Here is a 20,003-nt window from a genome sequence, read left to right as displayed (position 1 = left end):
ACACCAGTGGGCAGGCTGGGCCTTCGCTGGGATGTCTTGTTCAGCCTGACCTTCCCAAGAGACCAGGCAAAACTATGCTTATACAAGACACTGGTTTCAGTCCTCCTACCAGCTGAAGACAATCAGGAAAAAATTAAGTCTCAAGCTCTACTGTGTGCTGGATTTTGAGTATTCTGCATTGAATAAACTCTTCTCTTGAATTTTCCAGCTGGACAACACAGAGGTGATCATGATGCAAAAGCAAGGTGGAGGCAGCCTAAATATAAATGTGATCTTGTAAGGTTTAGTGGTGCAGTAAGAAGTAGCAATGCATTCACTGTAAAGACAAGATGAGCTTTGGTGGCTGAATCTATACCCTCCTTAGACAAGCAGAAATTCAAGCACGCTTCTGAAGGGGGCATTAGAAACTTGGTACCTGTCTTCTTGCTCTTTGCTATCTCTGCTCTGCAGGACACACTGCAGAAGTGGAAAGGAAGGGCAAGTTATCAGGATAAACAGATTAAACCTGTACTCAGTAACTGTTGCATAAGAGCCTGTATGTGCTAATGTTTAACTTGTCTCTTGTGGGTTTTTTTTCCTGCCCTTTAGGCAAAAGTGACCAGTGCACATCTTGACAAGGTCTCCTAGCAACCTCTGCAGTAGGGCTGAATGCCAGCAGAAGCAGCCGGGTAAATCGATGAGCTTGCCTTGGGAGCCTAGAAATAGGCAAAATCGGAACACAGGATGGGTCAGAAGGTCACAGGTGGGATAAAGACTGTGGATATGAGAGACCCTGTGTACAGGCCGTTGAAGCAGGAACTCCAAGGACTCGACTACAGCAAACCCACGCGTCTGGACTTGCTACTGGACATGCCTCCGGTATCATACGAAGTCCAGTTATTGCATTCATGGAACAATGACGATCGCTCACTGAATGTATTTGTGAAAGAGGATGACAAACTCATATTTCACCGGCATCCGGTGGCTCAGAGTACAGACGCCATCAGAGGCAAAGTGGGATACACACGAGGACTGCACGTGTGGCAGATCACGTGGGCAATGAGGCAGCGAGGCACACATGCTGTGGTCGGGGTGGCAACAGCAGAAGCCCCTTTGCATTCTGTAGGGTACACAACGCTCGTCGGAAATAACCATGAATCTTGGGGGTGGGACCTTGGGCGCAACAGACTGTACCATGATGGCAAGAACCAACCAAGTAAAACCTATCCTGCCTTCTTAGAACCAGATGAAACTTTCATTGTGCCAGACTCCTTCCTGGTGGTTCTGGACATGGATGATGGGACACTGAGCTTCATTGTAGATGGGCAATACATGGGTGTTGCATTTCGGGGACTCAAAGGGAAAAAGCTATATCCAGTGGTAAGCGCCGTGTGGGGACACTGTGAAATACGGATGCGCTACTTGAATGGACTTGACCGTGAGTATAACTACCTGGATTTGTTCTAGCGGTACAGATCTGTGTGCTGCTTTAAGCGCAGGCTTACTAGTCTAATCTCTTCCTGGGGAGAGTGTTCATTTTTCTAGAGAGGTGAAGATTTCATGTCAGTAGTAGCTGGATGCAGCTCTGAATCGTTTAAAGGTTAATCCAAAGCATTTGTCCGGCTGTGCACACGTACTGTTACCGCGGCACTGAAGGGAGCAAGGAGGATTTGGGAAGGTAGTAGGGTGGGAGAAGGTGGTGCTAGTTGTCTGTCTAAAGATGGCAAACCTTTCTGTATTGCTAGCAAAGTATCAGAAGGAATGTCCCTCTGACACTTGAGTTATTGGCAATGTAATCCTGGTGTCTCTTGACAGGAAACAGTCTGAGGGACAATCACCTTCCTTAAGTGGCTCATGAAGGGACTTTTAAAATCCCTTGCAGGCAAGAGTGGGAAAATCTCTCCCTATCTAAGGCAATGTCTCATCTTTCAAAAAATTAATTCACTTCTCTGCTTCTTTCAGGGCAGGGTGTGCTCACTTCTAGTATGGGGCTGGATATTGTACTCAGCCCAGCTTGCATGCCAGGCCTTTTACTAATAGGGACATCAATCTCTAGCTAAGCTTAGTAATAAATTTGGCTGTCCAAATGTGCTAAAGTCTGTTATCTCTCATAGTCAGAAGTTCCCGTGGGGCCAGACTGTGAGTCAGTCCTCTGGGTAGGGTGGAGGAAAGAGGTGAAGGAAGTGGATTAAAATCTGGATTTATATTGTTAGTGAAATAAATTTGGCAATATCAGTATGGAGAGAGTAGTGTTTCCCCTGCATTCCAGAACAGTGTCTGCCCAAAGGCTGTAGCGTACTGAGCTCTCTTATTTGTGCTTAGAACATGTTCTGATGCTGGGGCAGTGATGGCAAACCCCTGGCAATGGTGACATGAGGTACAAAAAGCTGACACTGGGCACCAGAAAGACTGAGCTGTCAGAGTAACCAGGAAAGCCTTGCAAAGGGATAGGAGCAAAATCCACAAGCGCTTTGAGAAATATGCTTCAGCTCAGCAAGACCAAATAGAGAGCTCTTGGCAGAGCACTTTCTCACCAGAAAAAAAGAAACCTAGCTCGTTCTGCCACAACAGCTTACAGGATGGCAGCAGCTCGAGTAACCAATTTCTTCTGAAGGGTCAAAGCCAAAATCTTCAGCTTCCTCAAAGCTAGCAAGTCTGTGGAGTTGTTGGCACAGCACTGCACTTTGCAAGGAAACAGCCACCTCCAGTGTTGGATTTGCTTGCAGTGTGCTCTCAGCATAGGAGTGAACTGTGGGCGTAAGGCCAGGAATGACAGGACACTATTTTGGCACAGACAGAAAGAAGGTGTCTGGCTCTAACCACTTCTGAGCGTTCAACAGCAACACTGTCCCGTGATTGTAGTGCTTGTGAATGGAAGGAGGTCAGATGTGCATGTGCTTTCTCTTTTGGTCTTGAGGTCTCCTGTCAGACTGGGTTATCACTTCGAGATAGATGAGGACAAAGTTCTTGTTCTTAATTTCTGTGGGAAGAAGATCTTCTCCTTTTAAGGCCATTAAACTGGAATGTATTTGTTATGCTAATGCCTATAGGCTTTGAAATTCGGGGCCCCTTGTGTCTGGGATGCTGGCTGTCCAAGCTCTCACCTTACGGAGCAGGAAGAGTTGGGACAGACTTTAATACAGTGCGTTTGTACCCCAGTAGTTTACGAATAAACTGCCTTGGGAAGTGCCCAAGCAGTGCTGCCAGCAATAGGCTTCTCTGGCAGGATCCCAGCCGGAGCTGAGACGTGCGGGCCAACTGTAGAGACCTGTCCCTGCAGAAGAGGCAGTGTGGATCCTGAAGCGGGTCAGGAGCAAGATGAGCAGGACCTTGGGCTGAGGGCAGCGGTGGTTTTGTGGGGTTTTTTTTCCCCTTGTGTCACAAAACATGTATGAGACGCTGTGGGGCTTGGGAAGCAACACCACTGCTCTGACAGATGTTTGCTCTTCACTCAGCTATCAGTGCAGAAAAGGTGTGCATATAGAGGTATGATGGATCAAGAATAATTACTGCTTGAAGCGTTGGGAGAACTTTGGGGAATTGCTAAAAAACCCCATTCCACTGCAGCTTCCCCTGGAGCAGGTAGTAGCTTGTGATCTGTGGCAGGGCAGGAGAGGGAGGAATATAGGGCATTAGTTCTGACTGCAAACTTGAGACAAATTCAAGCATGCATTTCCTGACTCTTACCAACTCTCTTGCACAAAAAATCAGATAAAAATCTAGGTTTCACCACTTTTAATTGCAAGGGTTTTCTACGTGGAGCAATACGACCGTTTACTGTTTCCAAAGTAGAGTCGGGAGTGATCTCATCAAAGGGTACTGACGACACCTTCTGTTTGAGCTTTTACGTGAAAGCTTTTTATCTTTGATCCTGGAAGGAAGGGACTTGTGTTCACCGTATTGATAGAATAAATTCTGGTAAAAAGTACAGTAATATGGCTGTGCTAAAAACCCCTAAACTTTCCCTGTCTCCCAGCTGTTTAAAACAACTGTAGGAACTGTCAGATTAACTTGGCTTGTAGTAGTGGAAGTTAAAGCTGCTGGCATCTATCAGGGTTCCTGAAAACTGCAGCTTCTCAGCCAAACTTTTCCATTCCTGCGGCTGTTTCTAGGTGTATGTTCAGCCCGATGCCTGTAGAGGAAGCTTTGCAATGATGCATGCTGAGCCCTCAGGCTTTTAGAAGGATGTCCAGTTCTCTGCTTAATTTGAGATGTCTTTGTGTTAGCCCTCTCTTAGGGGAGGAGAAACCCCTTAGGCTTGCGCAGCATGCTGTGTAAAGGTGAGCTTTGACAGACTGAGTGACAGAAGCTGTGAGAAACTAATCTGTATCTTCCTTATGTGCAGCTGTGATGTGTTAACTCTGGCTTTGACCTTAGTCCCTTGCATCTTGTTAATGACTCTTCAGCACCAAAGGGCCCCATATGCCATTCCTGAAAAACTAGTATTATCTCATTCGACGTTTATGAGTACAGGATGTGAAAAAAGATGGCCAAAGGCTGGTGTCTTTCCTAGGTTCATGACATGGGAGGGAATCCTCTAATGGAAAATGTCACAGCAGAAGCAGTGACATGAAGCTTTGATGGATGGCTTTGTTTTTCACGGGAAGTATGTAGGATGAAAGAAGGGATTGACAGCTGTTATCCTACTGTGTGAGACAAATCACGGTACTTTGTGGGTACTCATACCACATGATGCCATCAGACTGCTGCAGTCTTTTACTTCAGCGAATCTCTTTCAGAGGCTTTTTAGTAAGAGGCACAAGCTAGGAGATGTGTTCTGACTTTAATTCATGGTATCAGAGAGGAGACTTCAGTTAAGGGATTCTAGTGTTTTTTTGTTTCCACACATGTAATAGCTTAACCTCTACAGAAACAGTGTATTTGAGCTGTGGTTGCTGATATGTGAATGGCTTGGATCCTGCAAACATGCCAGGTGTTCACTTTTCTTGCTCGATCTCTTCTGGGGCTATACACAACTAGCAAAATGAATGTATAACTTGTGGGTTGGGATGTTAATGTCTTGGGTCTCTTTTTCCCAGCTGAACCACTGCCTTTGATGGACTTGTGTCGGCGAGCTGTGAGGCTTGCTCTGGGCAAGGAAAGACTGACTGAGATCCCTGCACTGCCGCTGCCAGCCTCCCTCAAGAGTTACCTGCTCTACCAATGACCTTCGTGTTGAAGGATAGAGAGTTGGAACCAAGGCAAAAGATCGAAGCTGACCCACTGAGCGATGGGTTCTCCACCCTCATGTCACTGCTACTGTTGGATCTCCTTGGCCAAAGTATTCCCGTCACTGCTTAAGCCTCCATGTGCCCTTATTGGCAAGCTCTCAAGTAATCCTTGTTTCACAACTGAGTGTTTTGTTCTTAGGAAGTCACTTCCCCAGCACACTTAGAAAAGGAGCATTTATAGAAGCTCTGTGCTTCCCTGCTTCTCCTGAGAAAAGGTTATACCCTACATCCTTTTTGTTGTAGAGCCTAGGAGTGAATGATTTTTCTGTACCGCTTAAAGGAAGAACATAATTGAGGGGAAGAGAGGGCATTAGGAGTGAATGTGTTAAGACCAGGTCCTAAGAAAGGAAAGGCACAGTAGAGTTGGGAAGAGTCTGGAATACGAAGAAGAATTGATTGCTGAGTTTTTAAAAACCAAAAAAACCCACCCAAACAATACAACAAACCCCAAGCCCTGAAAGACCAAAACCAAGAACCTTTCCTTGAGGACACATTTGGATTTGGAGAAGGTGGTTATGTTGCTGATGTCTGTATCTCTACCAGGACTTCTCACTATGTTCTAATGTTATTTCACAGACAATTAGTCCTGCGTTCTTATTACCGTTGCCTTCTCAGTTCTCTTGTTCCACTCCCTGTTCTGCCACTTCTTCTTAGTGGGTTTGACTCAGTTGATTGAGTAGTCATACTGTGTCTTCACCTGCCCTCTTCTTCCTTAAAATCGCAGGTTTTAGTCCAGGACCAGGGGTTCCTGGCTGATGTGGGCAAGGGACACATTTCTCCTGCAATAGGGGGAGACAGCCTGTGGGAGCTGAGATCTGTTACACAGCTACAGGGCCTGCCACCTGAGGTCTGCTTTTTGCGTAGCATGTTTCATGTTAAGGCTTTAGAGAACCATACTAACGTGTTTCTCTAATGGCTCTGCCAGGGAATTATCTTCTTAGATAAGCTGCCTAAAGACATCCAAACCAGGCTTTGTTCTGTCATAGACCATTGCTGTAATCTCCACTTAACTATGCAGGAATAGTTCTCTCTGTTGCTTGCTTGGGGGTGGGAAGTTGTTCCAGAGAAGGTGGTAGAAGCGTGGCTGCAGAAGTACCATCAGATGAGAAATAATCCACAAGGTGGTTGCTGCAGAATCAAACTCATGAGACTTGAACGGAGGCTGCTAGTGTGATCTTCAGGCACAGCAAGAAGAAGCTGAACCTCTTCAGAGCTGGGGATGGGGCTCAGGAGAGAACTGCAATAAACAGGATGAGCAATTCAGGCAAAATCAGCACATCCCAAATAGATTCTCACCTCAGTAGCCAAGTAAAGAGGATGACACTCCTTTACTAGCAGGAGCTGCTCTATTGACCTCTCCACAGGTTACTATGCTGCCTTTCTGGGGTTATTTTGCACATTTCTTTTGTCTTGAAAAATGTTTGTGTGGTTGGTTTTTTGCTCTTGAGTTATCCTTTTGGTTCTGTGTAGGTACAAATGAGTTTAGGTGATGAAAATGTTAATATATATATTTGTGGTGTATGTATAAGAACATGTTTTAAACAGCTGCTGTAGGGTACCTTTTTAAAATAAACTACTTGCATAGTATATTTTTTGAAAGCACGGAATTGGTGCCAAGAATGGGTGGGGTGTGATGTACCCCTTTTTTAATCTAATATTATATAATTTTTTTTTTCAACATAGGGGTTTGTACTCGTTTCTGTTACAGGGTGGGACACAAGAAAATTCAGTGTATGTGGAGCCCTGCTTGGTTGCCTTCAACTTGAACCAGTGTCTTCCAGAACTCCAGGGAGGCATCTGTGTTCTCCCTACTTCTAGTGCTCTTTGTGCTCCCTTGTTTCCATCTCTTCTCACTTCACCAGTACATTGCTTTGTACAGTTTTAAATTCTGACTTTCTATTTTATGACTGTAGATAATACTCAGTAACCTAATAAACTTTATTAAGTATTACTCGATGCTGGTTGTTACTTGCATGAAGCGATCGGAATTCTTGATAATCTGGTTTCTGCATGAATGATGAGCTTATTCCCAAGCCCAGACAGGTAAAGCAAGGGCTATTGTGGTCTTGTCTTTGCTTGGAAGAATCACCCTTTAAAGGTGGCGTCTGGAAGGTGTGTGCAGGGCAAGCTGCAGCTGTTGGTACAGGGGTAGGCTGTGGCAGTCTGAGACTTTGTACAGCTGCCACCAGTGTCTAAAAATGGCTCCTCCAGATTACTTTGAATAAAATCTGTGATGAGACAGAAGCCTTTTGGGTTTCTACTTTAACTTGGCTTACAACTGCCTTATTACACCATTGCCCCTTTTTCTCCAACTGGATTCAAGTAGATTGAAGAGCCAGGGCTCTGGTTATCTTGCCAAACTTGATGCGTTGTACAGGTTTGCAAATGTCACTCCTAGATTACAGCAAACAATTTTTCTTTTTCTTCCACAGAAGCAGCTCTTATCAAAACAAATCACTAATCTACTGCCTACTTTATGTTGATTCCTGATCGTTCTTTTTCTTAAGGAGCTAGTTAATAGAAGAAAGCAAAATAAAATGGTATTGGGACAGTTATTTTTGTATTGTCTGTTCTTGAAATATGGCTGACTGATTTTAATGTGTTCTGGGTAACCTCTTCAGGTCATGAACTTGATTTAATTTGAGTCACTAGGTATTAGCTTTCAGTCACTCCCTACCCACTGCTATAAGTTACTGTGTTTTCCTGTGTTTTGAGATCTGTTTGCACAAGAGGCTTCATTCCCGGGCTGTGAGGAGATATGGATTATATTGCTTGTCAAGTACAAACTGTTTGCTTGTTGGCTGTGCCTTCAGTCTCCTGCACTTCAACATGTGCAATGCAGAGATGCTCTTGAATTGCAGCAGCAGTTAGGTTAAGCCTCTCCTGACTTGATGACTGAGATGACTTGGTACGTCAGTGATGACTGGATTTAATTCCTCTTCCTGTTCACACACTTTTGTGTCTTCCCTGCAGCTTCCAGCATGTGTGGAAACCGAATGATTTAATCGGTACACACAAACACTGCAAGGCTCAGCTAAAGGTATGCTTAAGAACTGCCTTATAAGGATGCTGCATGAAGAGAGCTTAAAAAAAACCACCCGGTGGTTTCTTGTCTTTGTCTACAGTCAGGACAAGTTTGGGTTTTTTAAGTTGTGGATGTCTTGATTTTGTTTGGTTTTTTTTCTGACAAGTAGAAGACAACTGTTTATAGATACTAACCCTAAAAATCCTGTGTATTTAATAATAATGACTCTTGCTTTGCCGCAGGTAGCGGAGGACTTTGGTGAAATGCTTCTTTTCTGCCTGTATATGAAGAAGGGCAGCTTCCCCGTACCTTTCAGTGGAGCGCTGCCTCTGCTGTGGTGGTGGCCGAGGAGTTCTGGGAGAACTGCGAGCTGGGGAGGGTGCCTAAGGTAGGGCGGGTGCAGAAGACTGAGAAATGAGTTCATGCTGAGCTCCAGACACCCAAACAGGGTTGCGTTCCAGCTGCATGGAATATTTGAAACAAATGACCTGCTTGGGGCTGGGAGCCTGCGGTGTTTATGTACAGTGCCATGGCAACAGAGGAGGAAGTCATGAGGTGGGGATTGGACCTGGTGGAATCAACAAATGATATCACAGATTAGCAAGTCCTAATGAATCAGTGGCTCTGCTTCCCCTGTTATTGCCAGTGCTCAGTTGCGGGCATGTGGCAGGCAGACCTGCTCCTTTTTGAGTGGCGTTAAAAACTGCAAGTCCTACTTGTATCAGGGCCTCCTTGAAAACCAGCCCGGTTACCCTGGACGTCATCTCGTCTTCCTGCTGTTGCTGTCTAATCACATCTCTGAACATGAAGTGTTCCTGCATTTTACAGGCCGCTTCTGGCCTTGATAGTTTGCTGTTGCCTTCCTGGTGCTACACAAGTGCTGTGGCAATTCTGCAGAGAGTCCTGGCATCCTGGTGCTGTAGACAAGCAGTTGGAGTAGCTTTTGTTTCTTCATGGAAGTCCAGGCTTTGGTGAAAAGTATGCAGGAGGGGAAGTGTTCAGTGGAGGAGTTTAGCTGGTAAGGAAGCATGTCGTACTACTTTAGCAGCCTTGCCACAATTTCTTTCAAGAGGAGGCCTGTCTTGGGTACAGGCTATACTCCTGTGCAGCTCATGTGCCAGCAAACATACCTACTGTAGATCTTGGTCAAAGCTGTGACAATGTCAAGACAGAAAAGCTTGGAAAGGGTGAGGACAGTTGCCAATTATCTCCTCTATCTGCAGAACTGAGTATGTATTTCTGAGCTCAAAGAACTTCCCTATTGGAGCCTGGATATCGGCCTGTACCTGTTAAATCCTTAGCTAATACAAGCACAAAGCAATTTTCCCCTTCCCTGTGCTGAGATGTGCAAACTTAAAAGGTATATATCATGCTTTTAAGAACTTATTTGGCAGTCACACCTCTCCTGCATAAGGTAAGATGCTTCTGAAAAACATTTCCTAGCATGCTCCTCCTCTTCCATATGCTTCCTATGCAGAGCTAATGCTGTTGACTTGATGCCAAAGACTAAGTTGCATTTGACTGGAGAAGGAAATACACCGTGATTTATTTAGTAAAGTTTATTAAAATTAAAACCCTAACCTAAAGCACAACCCTTCTTGGCATATGAAACAGGGCTGAAGGGAACAAAACTCATTCAATGCCTGCACAAAACACACTGGAGCACTGATCCTGTCCTTGCACATGTTTTGATTTGAAACTATTGCAGGCTTGTCTGCCCTTCAGACAGAAAACTATTTGAAGCAGCTGCCAGATGTTTTGTCTGACTTGTGTTTTACAGTTTGCTTACTGCTTAGCAGTGCTCTTCCCATCAGGCGTTGGAGCTGCCTTTGTGCATTCTGTTCCTGTGGCACTTCTGTGCTGGTTTCCCACCCCTTCGCCCTAGTTGCATACGCACGTAGCACAGGGAAGATACAAGCCTGGAGTATTTTACTCAAAGGTTCTGTATCGCATGTCTGCCCCCGCAGTCGGCTGGCCTCATCTGGGACCTTTTGTGGGACTAGCACAGACCCGCCACATTCCTCTGCTCACATGTTGCTGCAGCGTATAAAAGTTAAGGTGATTTACAGTCTCTTATAAAAGCACTTACGGCCTGAATTTAGGCCTTGCTAAGCAACCTTACACTGAGCACCCCCAGTTCATAGCCGGGGCAGCCTTTGGCTAGCTGTAACCCAGCTGAGTTATAAATCTTCTTTTCCCCCTGTAAGTAAGATGGGCAAATACAACGAAGTGGGCAAAGACCTTTGTGTATTTTCAGAACTGTGACAAATCTGACTCAATTAACAGATATACCTGCTCTCCAGGGATGCCTCAAGACTTCCTTTGTGTTTGCCCAGCTCCAGCAGCATCCAAGCAGTTACGTTAGTTGTGTAAATTTTCTCAGTCAGCCTGATATGCCTACAAGTTGAGGAGCAGACATCCTCAGCTTTCTGCACTTGTGGACTGCTCGTGCTCCTACAATACCACATCCCTCCAACTACAGCTGCTTAAGGCAGAGTCCTTGTGGAATGGGTTTAACCTGCAGCTTTTCACTTTGCTCAGACTTGCATCTAAATGCTCAGAGCGCCTGGATCCACGCTTCTTAGGCACCTAGTGCCGCGTTTTCCTCTAACATCGTGTGTGATTGTTCTGCGGGCAGCAGCTTATGGTCCAGGGGAGCTTGGCTGTGCAATGGTACTGTGGGGGTCATAGGCCAAGATAGAGATGCTTCTTCTGGATAACCTTCTGGATAGCACCTTGTTTCTCCTGGGGAGTTCCATAAATGCATGTTCCTACCAGTGTCTGCTGTTGTTCCTCTTGTTAGGCCTTCCCAAATAACAGTTAATGGCTTAACAAGATTTAACTGTCTGAAAGCTGCAAAAGTAAACGTACTCTCCAGCTTTTTTTTTTTTTGAAGGGTGCATGGGAAGGCAAGAAACACTTGCTTAAGCTAGCACCTCACTAAAACGCAATCATTGGGTTGTTTTTTTTTTTACTATATTTTAATTTATTTTAGAAAAAAATACTGAGGGTTTCCCACAACTGAGGGTCTGAATATTTTGTTCTCTAACCTTTCCCAAAGCAGGTACCCTTACGGGAGCGCAGAACTTCCTCACAGGCTGTGAAAGTGGTGTGCTGACCTGAAAAGTGAAATGCCACCGACTGAACCAGTAACAATTTCCTGCAACACACTTGATGTTTCCTTTGGAGGAGCACCACCTGATATTGATAAGGTCTGTTCCTACTTAATGTGAGGTGCAGCAGAGAGACTCGAGGAGTAACAGCTGTTGCTCCTAAACATGATCTGTATTTTTCAAGCTGTCTAGACACCTGGGTGGGTTGCACACATTACCAGCAAAGCTAGTTAATCACGTCAAACTTTTTCATTCTATAAAGGCCTAGTTTTGGTTTGTTTTGTTTAATGAGCTATATGGAAACCCAGGGGAAGACGGTGAATCGAGCAGGCAAGTGGGGAAATTTAATCACTGAAACTGACATTTTGACATTTCTCATTCTGACCTAGTATAGAAAGTGCACAATTTTCAGGTTTTTGGAAGCTATTGGCGCTCCTTTTCGGTAACAACTCTGACACAGTAAACCTTTAAAACAGTAAACTCTAGTGGTGTATCACAAGTGGTCTCTGCGAAATGTTCTTAAATAAAAACTGACTGAAACTGGGCTGCCCGATAGGAAATTACAGCAATGAGTATTAGATTTACAGAATGCTAGAAAGGAAGCTTTCAATTGATTTTGTAAAGGAAAACCTAGAAGAATGAGCACTTCAGTCCTTATGGTGCATCCTGCTTAGATAAATACAGACATTTTCAATTAACGTTCTCACAGATGCTAGCTGTCTATTCTAGAGTGAAGCCCTGTGCACTGAGATCCTTATTATTCGAAAGGAAAGAAGGTGATTCTTCATATGCGATGTGACATCTTTATGTGCTTTCAAAAAGTAGTCAGAAGAATATAATTAAGCCTGGAGTATAAAAGGGGAACAAACATTTCTGGACAAGAATGCACTCTGAGAAGCTGCGTCCAGACACTCTTGAGGTGGGCTTGTGGATTCACAGGCAATAGCCTGGGGGATGCCTGTCATTGAGCCACACATGCTTTAGGTCTGCACTTTCTTGTGTTCATGTTTGAAATTTCATAATCAAGACTGTGACTTTCGCTAGAATAAACTTATTTTCCTCTTTAAAGTTGTCTTGCAGTAGCTCTAATCTCAAGAGCATTTCAGTAAGCATAAGGCATGTATGTTTCTCTACAAACCGCAAATGCAAATAAAAGAATATCACAATCGCACAGGTAGGATACGTGCAACCTAAGCAAGCATGAGAGACAAGTTATGATGGATTTCCTAGAAAATTTAACTTGGAGTCCGGAAGAATTGAGCACCAGCGTTAGATGCTGCCTCCCCAGATGAGTGTTAAATGATGTTTTCAAGAAGGAATGAACACCAGAAGAGCAGATCCAACTTCAGAAGAAGCCAAGGTGCAAAAAAGATTGTTTGTCAGGAAAAGCCTCTGGCACGTTAATCTTCTACCAGATGCATTTGGCAAAGGTTCAGAATTGTTCTTGGAAAACCAAAGAGAAGGAAAAGATTTAGCTTAGGGGCTGGTTGTGTGTTCTGGTTATAGACTCAGCTGCTTGATAAAGGTTGATAGGTAGAGGCTGGCAACTGAGGCAGAACCTGCAGCCTTGCTGCATCTCCGAGATAGCAGGCTGGGTACCTCATCGACAGTTTGAGTGATTTTCTTTGATTGTTTTCCCAGTGATCAGCTGCTCCAAATGGTGCTAGAAGTAGTGTGAAAGAAGCAGCATGCTGCAGACTGCTCTCAGTTTCTATAGTCTCTCGAATATCTTTCTTGCCAAATTCTCTTGGAGAGAGATTGTGTAATCAAACTGGGTTGCATGTAAAAACACACTTGTGTGTGTCCAGGCATGCAGGGTATTGCCAAAGTGGACAGACTGTCCTGCTTGTGCCTGCCAGAAGAGTTGTGTTTTGTCCAGCGGAAACGAAAACATCCTTTTCTCTTAGTGCTTTGGAATTTGTCTGTTCAGACTCTGATCTCATTAGCAGCGTCTCCTTACTATGACAAGTTTGGCCATCTTGGGTCAGTAAATCGAGTCTTGCAACAGTAGCCAAAGCTCAGCTCTTTTCCCCAGAAAGCGGCCCTCTTCGTAATCGTAGAATCATTGACCTTGGAAAAGACCTCTAAGATCAGTAATGTGGCGGATGCTTTAAAGAGTGCAGAGAGCGTGCAAGAAGGGAGCAGACGATTATTTTGTATTACACATTGTCTTTTGTACTGGTGGTTCTTTGCATTAGAAGGGAGAGTATCTGCCCCTAAACGAAGCAGACAAGAAATAGTTTTGTATCTAAAGTATGATAGCTGAATTTTAGAACCCAGGCAACAGAGGTGATTTGCACAAGGCTGTGTAGCAACTTGAAGATCACAGAACCCAGGGTTGCTTCTCTCCTTGTGGACCTCTGTGTTAAAATATTTTCAAACTACTCAGAACTTCTGCCCATCACCCTTAGCCCAACTCTTGCCACTGCACGTGCTGCACGGAGACAGTCCGTGAGCAGCCTGACGTTGCTGTATTCTCCTGCAGCTGCTGCCTTGTTGACTGGACTGCCTCTGTGTGGTCTGAGCACCGGAGCACTTCACTCACCACGCGGTTCTGCATTAGGTCTAACGCTGTGCTTCATACGAGCTCCCTGCTTCAACAAGGAGCCACTTGCTGCTTCTAAAAGGGGAAGGTCTCATAGCTTAGTGTAGCTTGTCTTTAAAGTTTGGCAGCTGCTGTGTAAAATTATTGGGTGACTCCATCAAAGTCTTTCCATACACTGCTCTGGTGCACCGCTCATTCGAGGAATGGGAGCAGATGGAGCCCAGAAGTTTGTTTTGCTCTTTTCCTGCCTAGCTCCATGTCTGGAAACCTCCTAAAGTCTGCGAACTGGCGGTGGGAAATGAGTGCGGTGTGAAGGCCAAACTGGTGGGCTGCAGCACAGCCCCGCCAAGCACGGCAGGCACCGACTGCGCCTGGCAGAGCCTCTGGCAGCAACAGGGCAGACCAAGAGCTCCTGCTATCTACCTCCCTGCTTTTGTTTTTTTTGCTGCAGGCAGAAACAAGATCATCAGGTGTGAGTGTCAATAGGGCGCTTTGCTGCGTCTGTGACAGTAGGAGGCTCTCTGCATGAAAACTGGGTGACCGGTTTGTTTAGAACCGTCCTTGTTGGGGAGGTGGTGGATGGGGATATGTTTAAAGCAGGCAAACAAAGGTGGGAGGAGAGGAAGCAAAAGGAAACATTCTCCTGAAGCCAAATTGTTTTGGGGGTGGGGGAAATTGTTTTGTGTTCTGAGAAAACATCTTTACAGCCAAGACAAACAAAGATGCCTGCTCTAGATCTTGTTACCTTTGGTTTCCTTGGGCCCTGTGTCAGTTCCCAGATTATTTTTATGAACTGTTTAATCCAGGGCTTTTATTTCCCCTGTAAATAAATGGAATTTCGGTTTTCAGGACAGCTTCAGATACTAACACCAGCTGTCTAGACAAAGAGTGGCCCATGGTCCTGATCATAAATAAAAATAGTCTTTGGGCTTTGGGGTTTTGTTTTTTCTTAATTCCCTCCTGCTCTTGTCAAACTAGCTTGCAGACAGAGGCTGGCAGGAGAGGCTGGCCGTGTGAAGGCAGGCACAGCACAGTTCTCACCTCCTTTGCCATCTCTTGGAGGGGACTGGAGCTGGCTGGGGCTGGGCCAGGGGATGCTTGATGTCTTGGAAATGTAAGTAATTTCTAAACAAGGAACGAGGGGATGGAGCTCGCAGTTACATAACACGTCTCCTGGGTTTCGTGGAGAAGCACTGGAAATGTTTTGATGCCTCCTGTGGCTTTCACTACACAGATCTGCAACTGGTTTTCCCTGCAGGAATGGGAAGTTTCTTGCAGCTTCTGCTCTTCATTGTAGCTGTGCAGAACCACTCTCCAGAATCTGCCACCCCCAAACACTGAGAGCGTGCAAGAGAGAAGAGTGTGTTAAAACATGCATTTATTAATTGTAGGAACCAACAGCTGTCATAAAATGTGGACATGGAGCTCAGATCACCAAGAGAAGCGCTGCACTTCTCCCTTTATGTCAGCCTTTTCCATGTGCCTGGCTTGCACTTGCTCCCTTCATCTTTACAGTATTAAATGCCAGCAGCTTCTTGCACTGAGGTTTTTCAAAGCAGATTGCAGGCAGTAAAGAGTTATTCTCCAGATTTACTGTCTAGTCTCACAAGATTGTTACCAAGATGCTTTTCTGGAGCAAGAAAACTGGGAGAGAACAAATTAAATGACTAAACTAAACCCTCAGATCCTGTGATGGAGAGACAAGTGGGGCCAAAGACTCCTGGACTATTCTCCCTTTGCAGAGATGATCTCTCTGACATTGAGATTTGTCTTACTAAATTTCCTTTTCTGATGCTATTTAAGGAAGCATTGATATTTACTTAAAGCACATACTTATTGTTTCCTAATGGTGGAGAAATTCAAGATGCAATCCTTAAGTTTCATACAGCAAACCCAGATTCCTGGCAAGAAAACCTATATGTATGGGACCTATATTTTACAAGCACATGGACATGTTCATTCTCAGCTGCTGAACATTAAAAATTATATTCTCTGGCTGTTTGGCAATGGAGCTGATTTATGTTCTTTTTTGCAAGTGGGAGGGATACACATGAGGCTATGGGTGAGAAGTAATGTTCAAGTCTATTTAAGGTCCTTAGAATCTTTTTATTTGGCTTTACTTTCTAGAAATTATGCATATGGCTTAGTAGTGACCACTCAAGGTTCCATCTGCCTAGTGAGAAGAATTTTGCCTCTGTTTGTTAGAGTATGGGAATGAAAAACGCAACTAAAGTTGCGTGTTTCTTTTTCTTGTTTCAGTACCATCTATGGCACTTTCCTGTGCCGGCTCAGTGCACTAAGCAACTACTCTTGCTTGGTGAGAAGCAGGTATAGATGGAAGAAAAGTTAAGTCGGCACAAAAAGATATGGGAAGCTGTGAATTCGTAACAGTTCTATGCCTTTCTTATCGTTGTCGACAGACTTCTGAGCTATAGGTGTTAAAATAATCCCCCATCTTCCAGAGGAGTGCACCAGTGAGTGTTATATACGCATTGAAAGTCATTGCTTACTTGCAACCCCAAAGCCTCTGTGTTTTCTGTTTTAATACAAAGAAATCCCTTCCCACCTATCAGCAGCATCTCCTACCCAAAAGTTTCCTGGAAATCTTTAGCATTAATTGAAAGAGCAAACCTTTTTGAGACAGTGATGGCTACATCCACTGGGAATTATCTTGTTGTTTGCACCTATCTTATTGACTAGGACAGAAGCAGCCAGGGAGCCAACTGAATCCACAGTTGCCATCGCAGCCCAGCCGTAACCAGCCCATGAAATTAATAACCTGACTGTCCTGGGGAGCAGGACAGTGTCTTTAGTTATCTGGAAAAGGGTCTTTCCAGATTTTCACAGCAGAGAGCGTTATACAGCCTGTCAGGGCCTTAGGCAGCTCTTCTTTCCAGGGACCTGATTAGATCTTCCCAAAGGGCCTCTTAAAGAAGGAATAGTCAAGCAGAAACCATTTTAAAAGGAACATTTATCATTGTCCTTACGCCCTGCGATGACTCATATGGCCTTTGCTAAACTGTGTAGAAGGAATGGAATTTATTGTTTGACTCTGGAAGACAAGGCCAGGAGCCAGTGTGGCATCCGTTTGGAAATGGCAGTGCTCTGAAGCAGACAAGATACTTGTGCATGGAACATGATCTGAAATAGGAGTTGAATTTTATAAGAAACAGATGAGCAAGGCTAAAGGGCCAGCGCAGTCGTATCGACAAGGGATGAATGGCATACGACAGTGCCTAGATAGCAGAAGAACAAGGGCTTGCCTTACAATTTTAATGACAGTTATAATTAGGAGTGGGCTGATGTTAATCCTATTGATGTCACTGATCTCAGTGTCTGCCTGTCTTTGGCCTCAGCTCCCGAACATGCTAAGTTTGGCTTTTAACACCTGCTCCAGTTTAAACACTCGCATAGGTGACCTCTGTGAAGAACACGAGTTAACTTCATCTGTTGTTGCCACCACTTAGAAGCTAGTATCACTGAAAGGAGGTTACTTCAGAAAAAAAAAGAGGGAAAATCACAAAGCTTAAAAAGCTTTTAGTGAGTTGCTTTTCTCTTGACAAAATCACGTACGTGCAGAGCAAAAAAAAGGTTAAAATTTTCATGTTCCGTCTTACATAGTGGAAGAATCATGCTCATACAATTGTGTTGATTGTGGATATTATTTCAAAACAAGCAATGTGATGCGTTTGGTTCCTGACGAAAAGGAAATTCAGAACTCTCATTTTGTGGGAAATGTCAACATTTAAATGTTTTTCCAATACTGTCATTTTTAAGAAATCCCCGAATTCCTGCTCCCAACCAGCCTTTCTGGCCAGCAGTATTAGACACAATGCCAAAACCCATGAGAACGAGGGTTTTTGTCTTTTAGTAGTGTACACACACCAGATTTATAAAACCTGCACTTTGTTTCTAGTCGACTCTTTGAGAGGATGTACTACTTCCTCAGCATTTCATTTCCATAGGTTCTCCAAAGGCGTGGGGTATTCCGAGCTGGTTGTGAGCCAAAGCAACCATAAATCAACTGTGACAAGAAGTTCCCTTCTTCTGTGTGTTGTTTCCCCATGACAGCATTTTGGGGAGCACAATGTTTTCATTTTATATGCACCACTGGCCTCTGCAGAGTCCTTTCTTTGGCACCATGATCTCAAGGAATTTCTAAAATAACCATTCTATGCAAAAGACATATATTCCATGTGTGCCCATGGAGCCTGCCCTGGCACCACTCAGGGAAGTGATGCTGTCATGCAAGGGCGGTGATAGACATGACAGAGAATGGGTTTAGCATCATTTTGTTAGGCAATGGTCTTTGTTAGGTTTCAAAATCCAGGACTGGAGTTTTGTACTGAGCTGAAATGTCTTACAGATAAGCCCTGGCATGTATGTGAGAAGACCTAGAAGGGACTTTTTTCACTGGAGTTGGGGCAGGGAAAAGATTTGTACTTCTTTTCTTACATACAAAGAAAGGCCTCGAACGCCTTTTAGCCTCTCCAGAAGGTGATAGCAGGTCGTGGAAAAAGTGTGGAGGTCAGAAAGGCAGTAGCATTTCTATGGGATTGTGTGGTCTCTAAACCTGGTATTTATTGCTACAGGGCAGTGTCTGGCTGGTCAGCCCTCAGAACAGATACATATAGACCAGGAAAAAGAACACAGAAGTAATGAAATGTAAGCGTCCTGCCATGGGATGTGGTACTTCTGCCAAAACCAGAGTCTGTCTCAGGGCTGCCTCTCCAGTCCAGGCATTGGATCGGATCTGCTGATTTTCATCTGGGAAGGTAAGACGAGACTGGCCAGGAAGCTGATGCCATTACAGCTGTCTCACGAGTTTCCCCATTTTGCTAGCAGCCAGGGCAGAGGAATGGTGAAGGGAGAAGGAATCATGGAATCATAGAATGGCCCAGGCTGGAAGGGACCTTAGAGATCATTTAATCCAACCTCCCTGTCGTGGCCAGGGACACCACCTCTGGACTAGGGCAGATGGATTTTCCAGGTAACACCTGGTGAAAGAGGGACGGCAGAGTCTCACTCAGAACAATGGGTCTGTTTTGAGCTGCTTGTCAGGAACTGACCTCTTTCCCCTCTCATCCTCTGCGCATGTGATCCTCGAGGTCTTTGTTTTCTTTCTGCTCTCCCTCCCTGAGGTGACTTTTTCCTCTCAGCGCAGTGACGCGTACAGCGTCCATCAGGTCTCCTTGACATCAGCGCCTCTAGGCTGGGTCTTTGCTGGTGTCTGTGGGTGTTGAAAGACTATGAGGGTGAGCTCTGATTGCAGAGACAGCTCAAGGCTTCTGGCAGGTGTGGTGGCTATTGGAGGGCAGCCGCGTTTAATTCCCTTTCGCCCACCACATGAGCACTTTTTGCAGGGCAGGCACTCTTAGGAGGTCAGTTGTCATCAGGGCTGCAAGTAGAGGAGGTGCTGCACTTACGTGAGTTCTGATGGAGGAAAATGCAAGTGCAAGCCCAGTGGAGAGGATACAGCTGCATCCTCTTGAGTGCACAGGCTGTAGCGGATACGGCCCTCCCTGTCAGGGATCTGTTGCTGTTCTACTGGCTGCTTTCTCCGGAAGCCACGGCCATGATACACCCACTAGGAATGAATGTTGCTCACAGCCTCTCTAATCCAAATATAATCCAAACCCACAATTACAGCATGTCCCCTACTCAGAGCCCCTCTGCTGTAATCCTGGCCAAAGCAATAAAGCGTGGCTAGGTGGGGGGAAAAGGGCCAAGGACAGACCTCAGGCTCTGCTCTTCACGCTGGCCTGGCAAGTTCTGAGTAGGGTCCTGTTATTGTCCTTCCTTGTGGCATCCACCACAAGTCTGCCTGTAGCCACAGGGTGTTGATGTGCCATTCTGGGTCCCACAGAGCAAGCAGCAGCTGGCCTGTCGCTGCAGTGGGATTTCAATGCGTGGTGTTGGTTTTGTGCAGGCTCGCCGTGCTGCTACTGGGCCTGATTGGATTCATGCTGTCCTAACATTCCATTTCCTCAGCCCCACCAGCACAGAAGCCACATTAGCATGACAGTTCTTCCCTTCGGATGGGCTGAAGGGACCGTGCCCAGGGTCACGTCACTGCTGTTCCTTCCCTGGACAGCATGGTCTGACACTAG

General features: G+C 45.2%; 1 protein-coding gene across 1 annotated transcript; it reads left to right on the top strand.

Moving 5' to 3' along the window:
* Positions 1–587: 587 nt before the first annotated feature.
* On the top strand, positions 588–5,644 carry SPSB1 (splA/ryanodine receptor domain and SOCS box containing 1). The gene is made up of 2 exons (XM_009870057.1): positions 588–1,417; positions 5,019–5,644. The coding sequence occupies exons 1-2, from the start codon at positions 724–726 to the stop codon at positions 5,144–5,146; spliced, it is 822 nt and encodes a 273-aa protein (XP_009868359.1). The 5' UTR covers positions 588–723; the 3' UTR covers positions 5,147–5,644.
* The last annotated feature ends 14,359 nt before the right edge of the window (positions 5,645–20,003 follow it).

The sequence above is a fragment of the Apaloderma vittatum genome, unplaced genomic scaffold (assembly GCF_000703405.1).
Source record: "Apaloderma vittatum isolate BGI_N311 unplaced genomic scaffold, ASM70340v1 scaffold17845, whole genome shotgun sequence".
NCBI lineage: Eukaryota > Metazoa > Chordata > Aves > Trogoniformes > Trogonidae > Apaloderma > Apaloderma vittatum.
Note: the sequence above shows the minus strand (reverse complement) of the source record. Positions and strands in the feature narration are given on the sequence as shown.

Bases quoted from the DNA above. Each gene is read 5' to 3' on its own strand.
- SPSB1 (XM_009870057.1), top strand. From the start codon at position 724: ATGGGTCAGAAGGTCACAGGTGGGATAAAGACTGTGGATATGAGAGAC. The intron at 1,418-5,018 runs GTGAGTATAACT...TCTTTTTCCCAG, and splicing joins CTACTTGAATGGACTTGACC to CTGAACCACTGCCTTTGATG.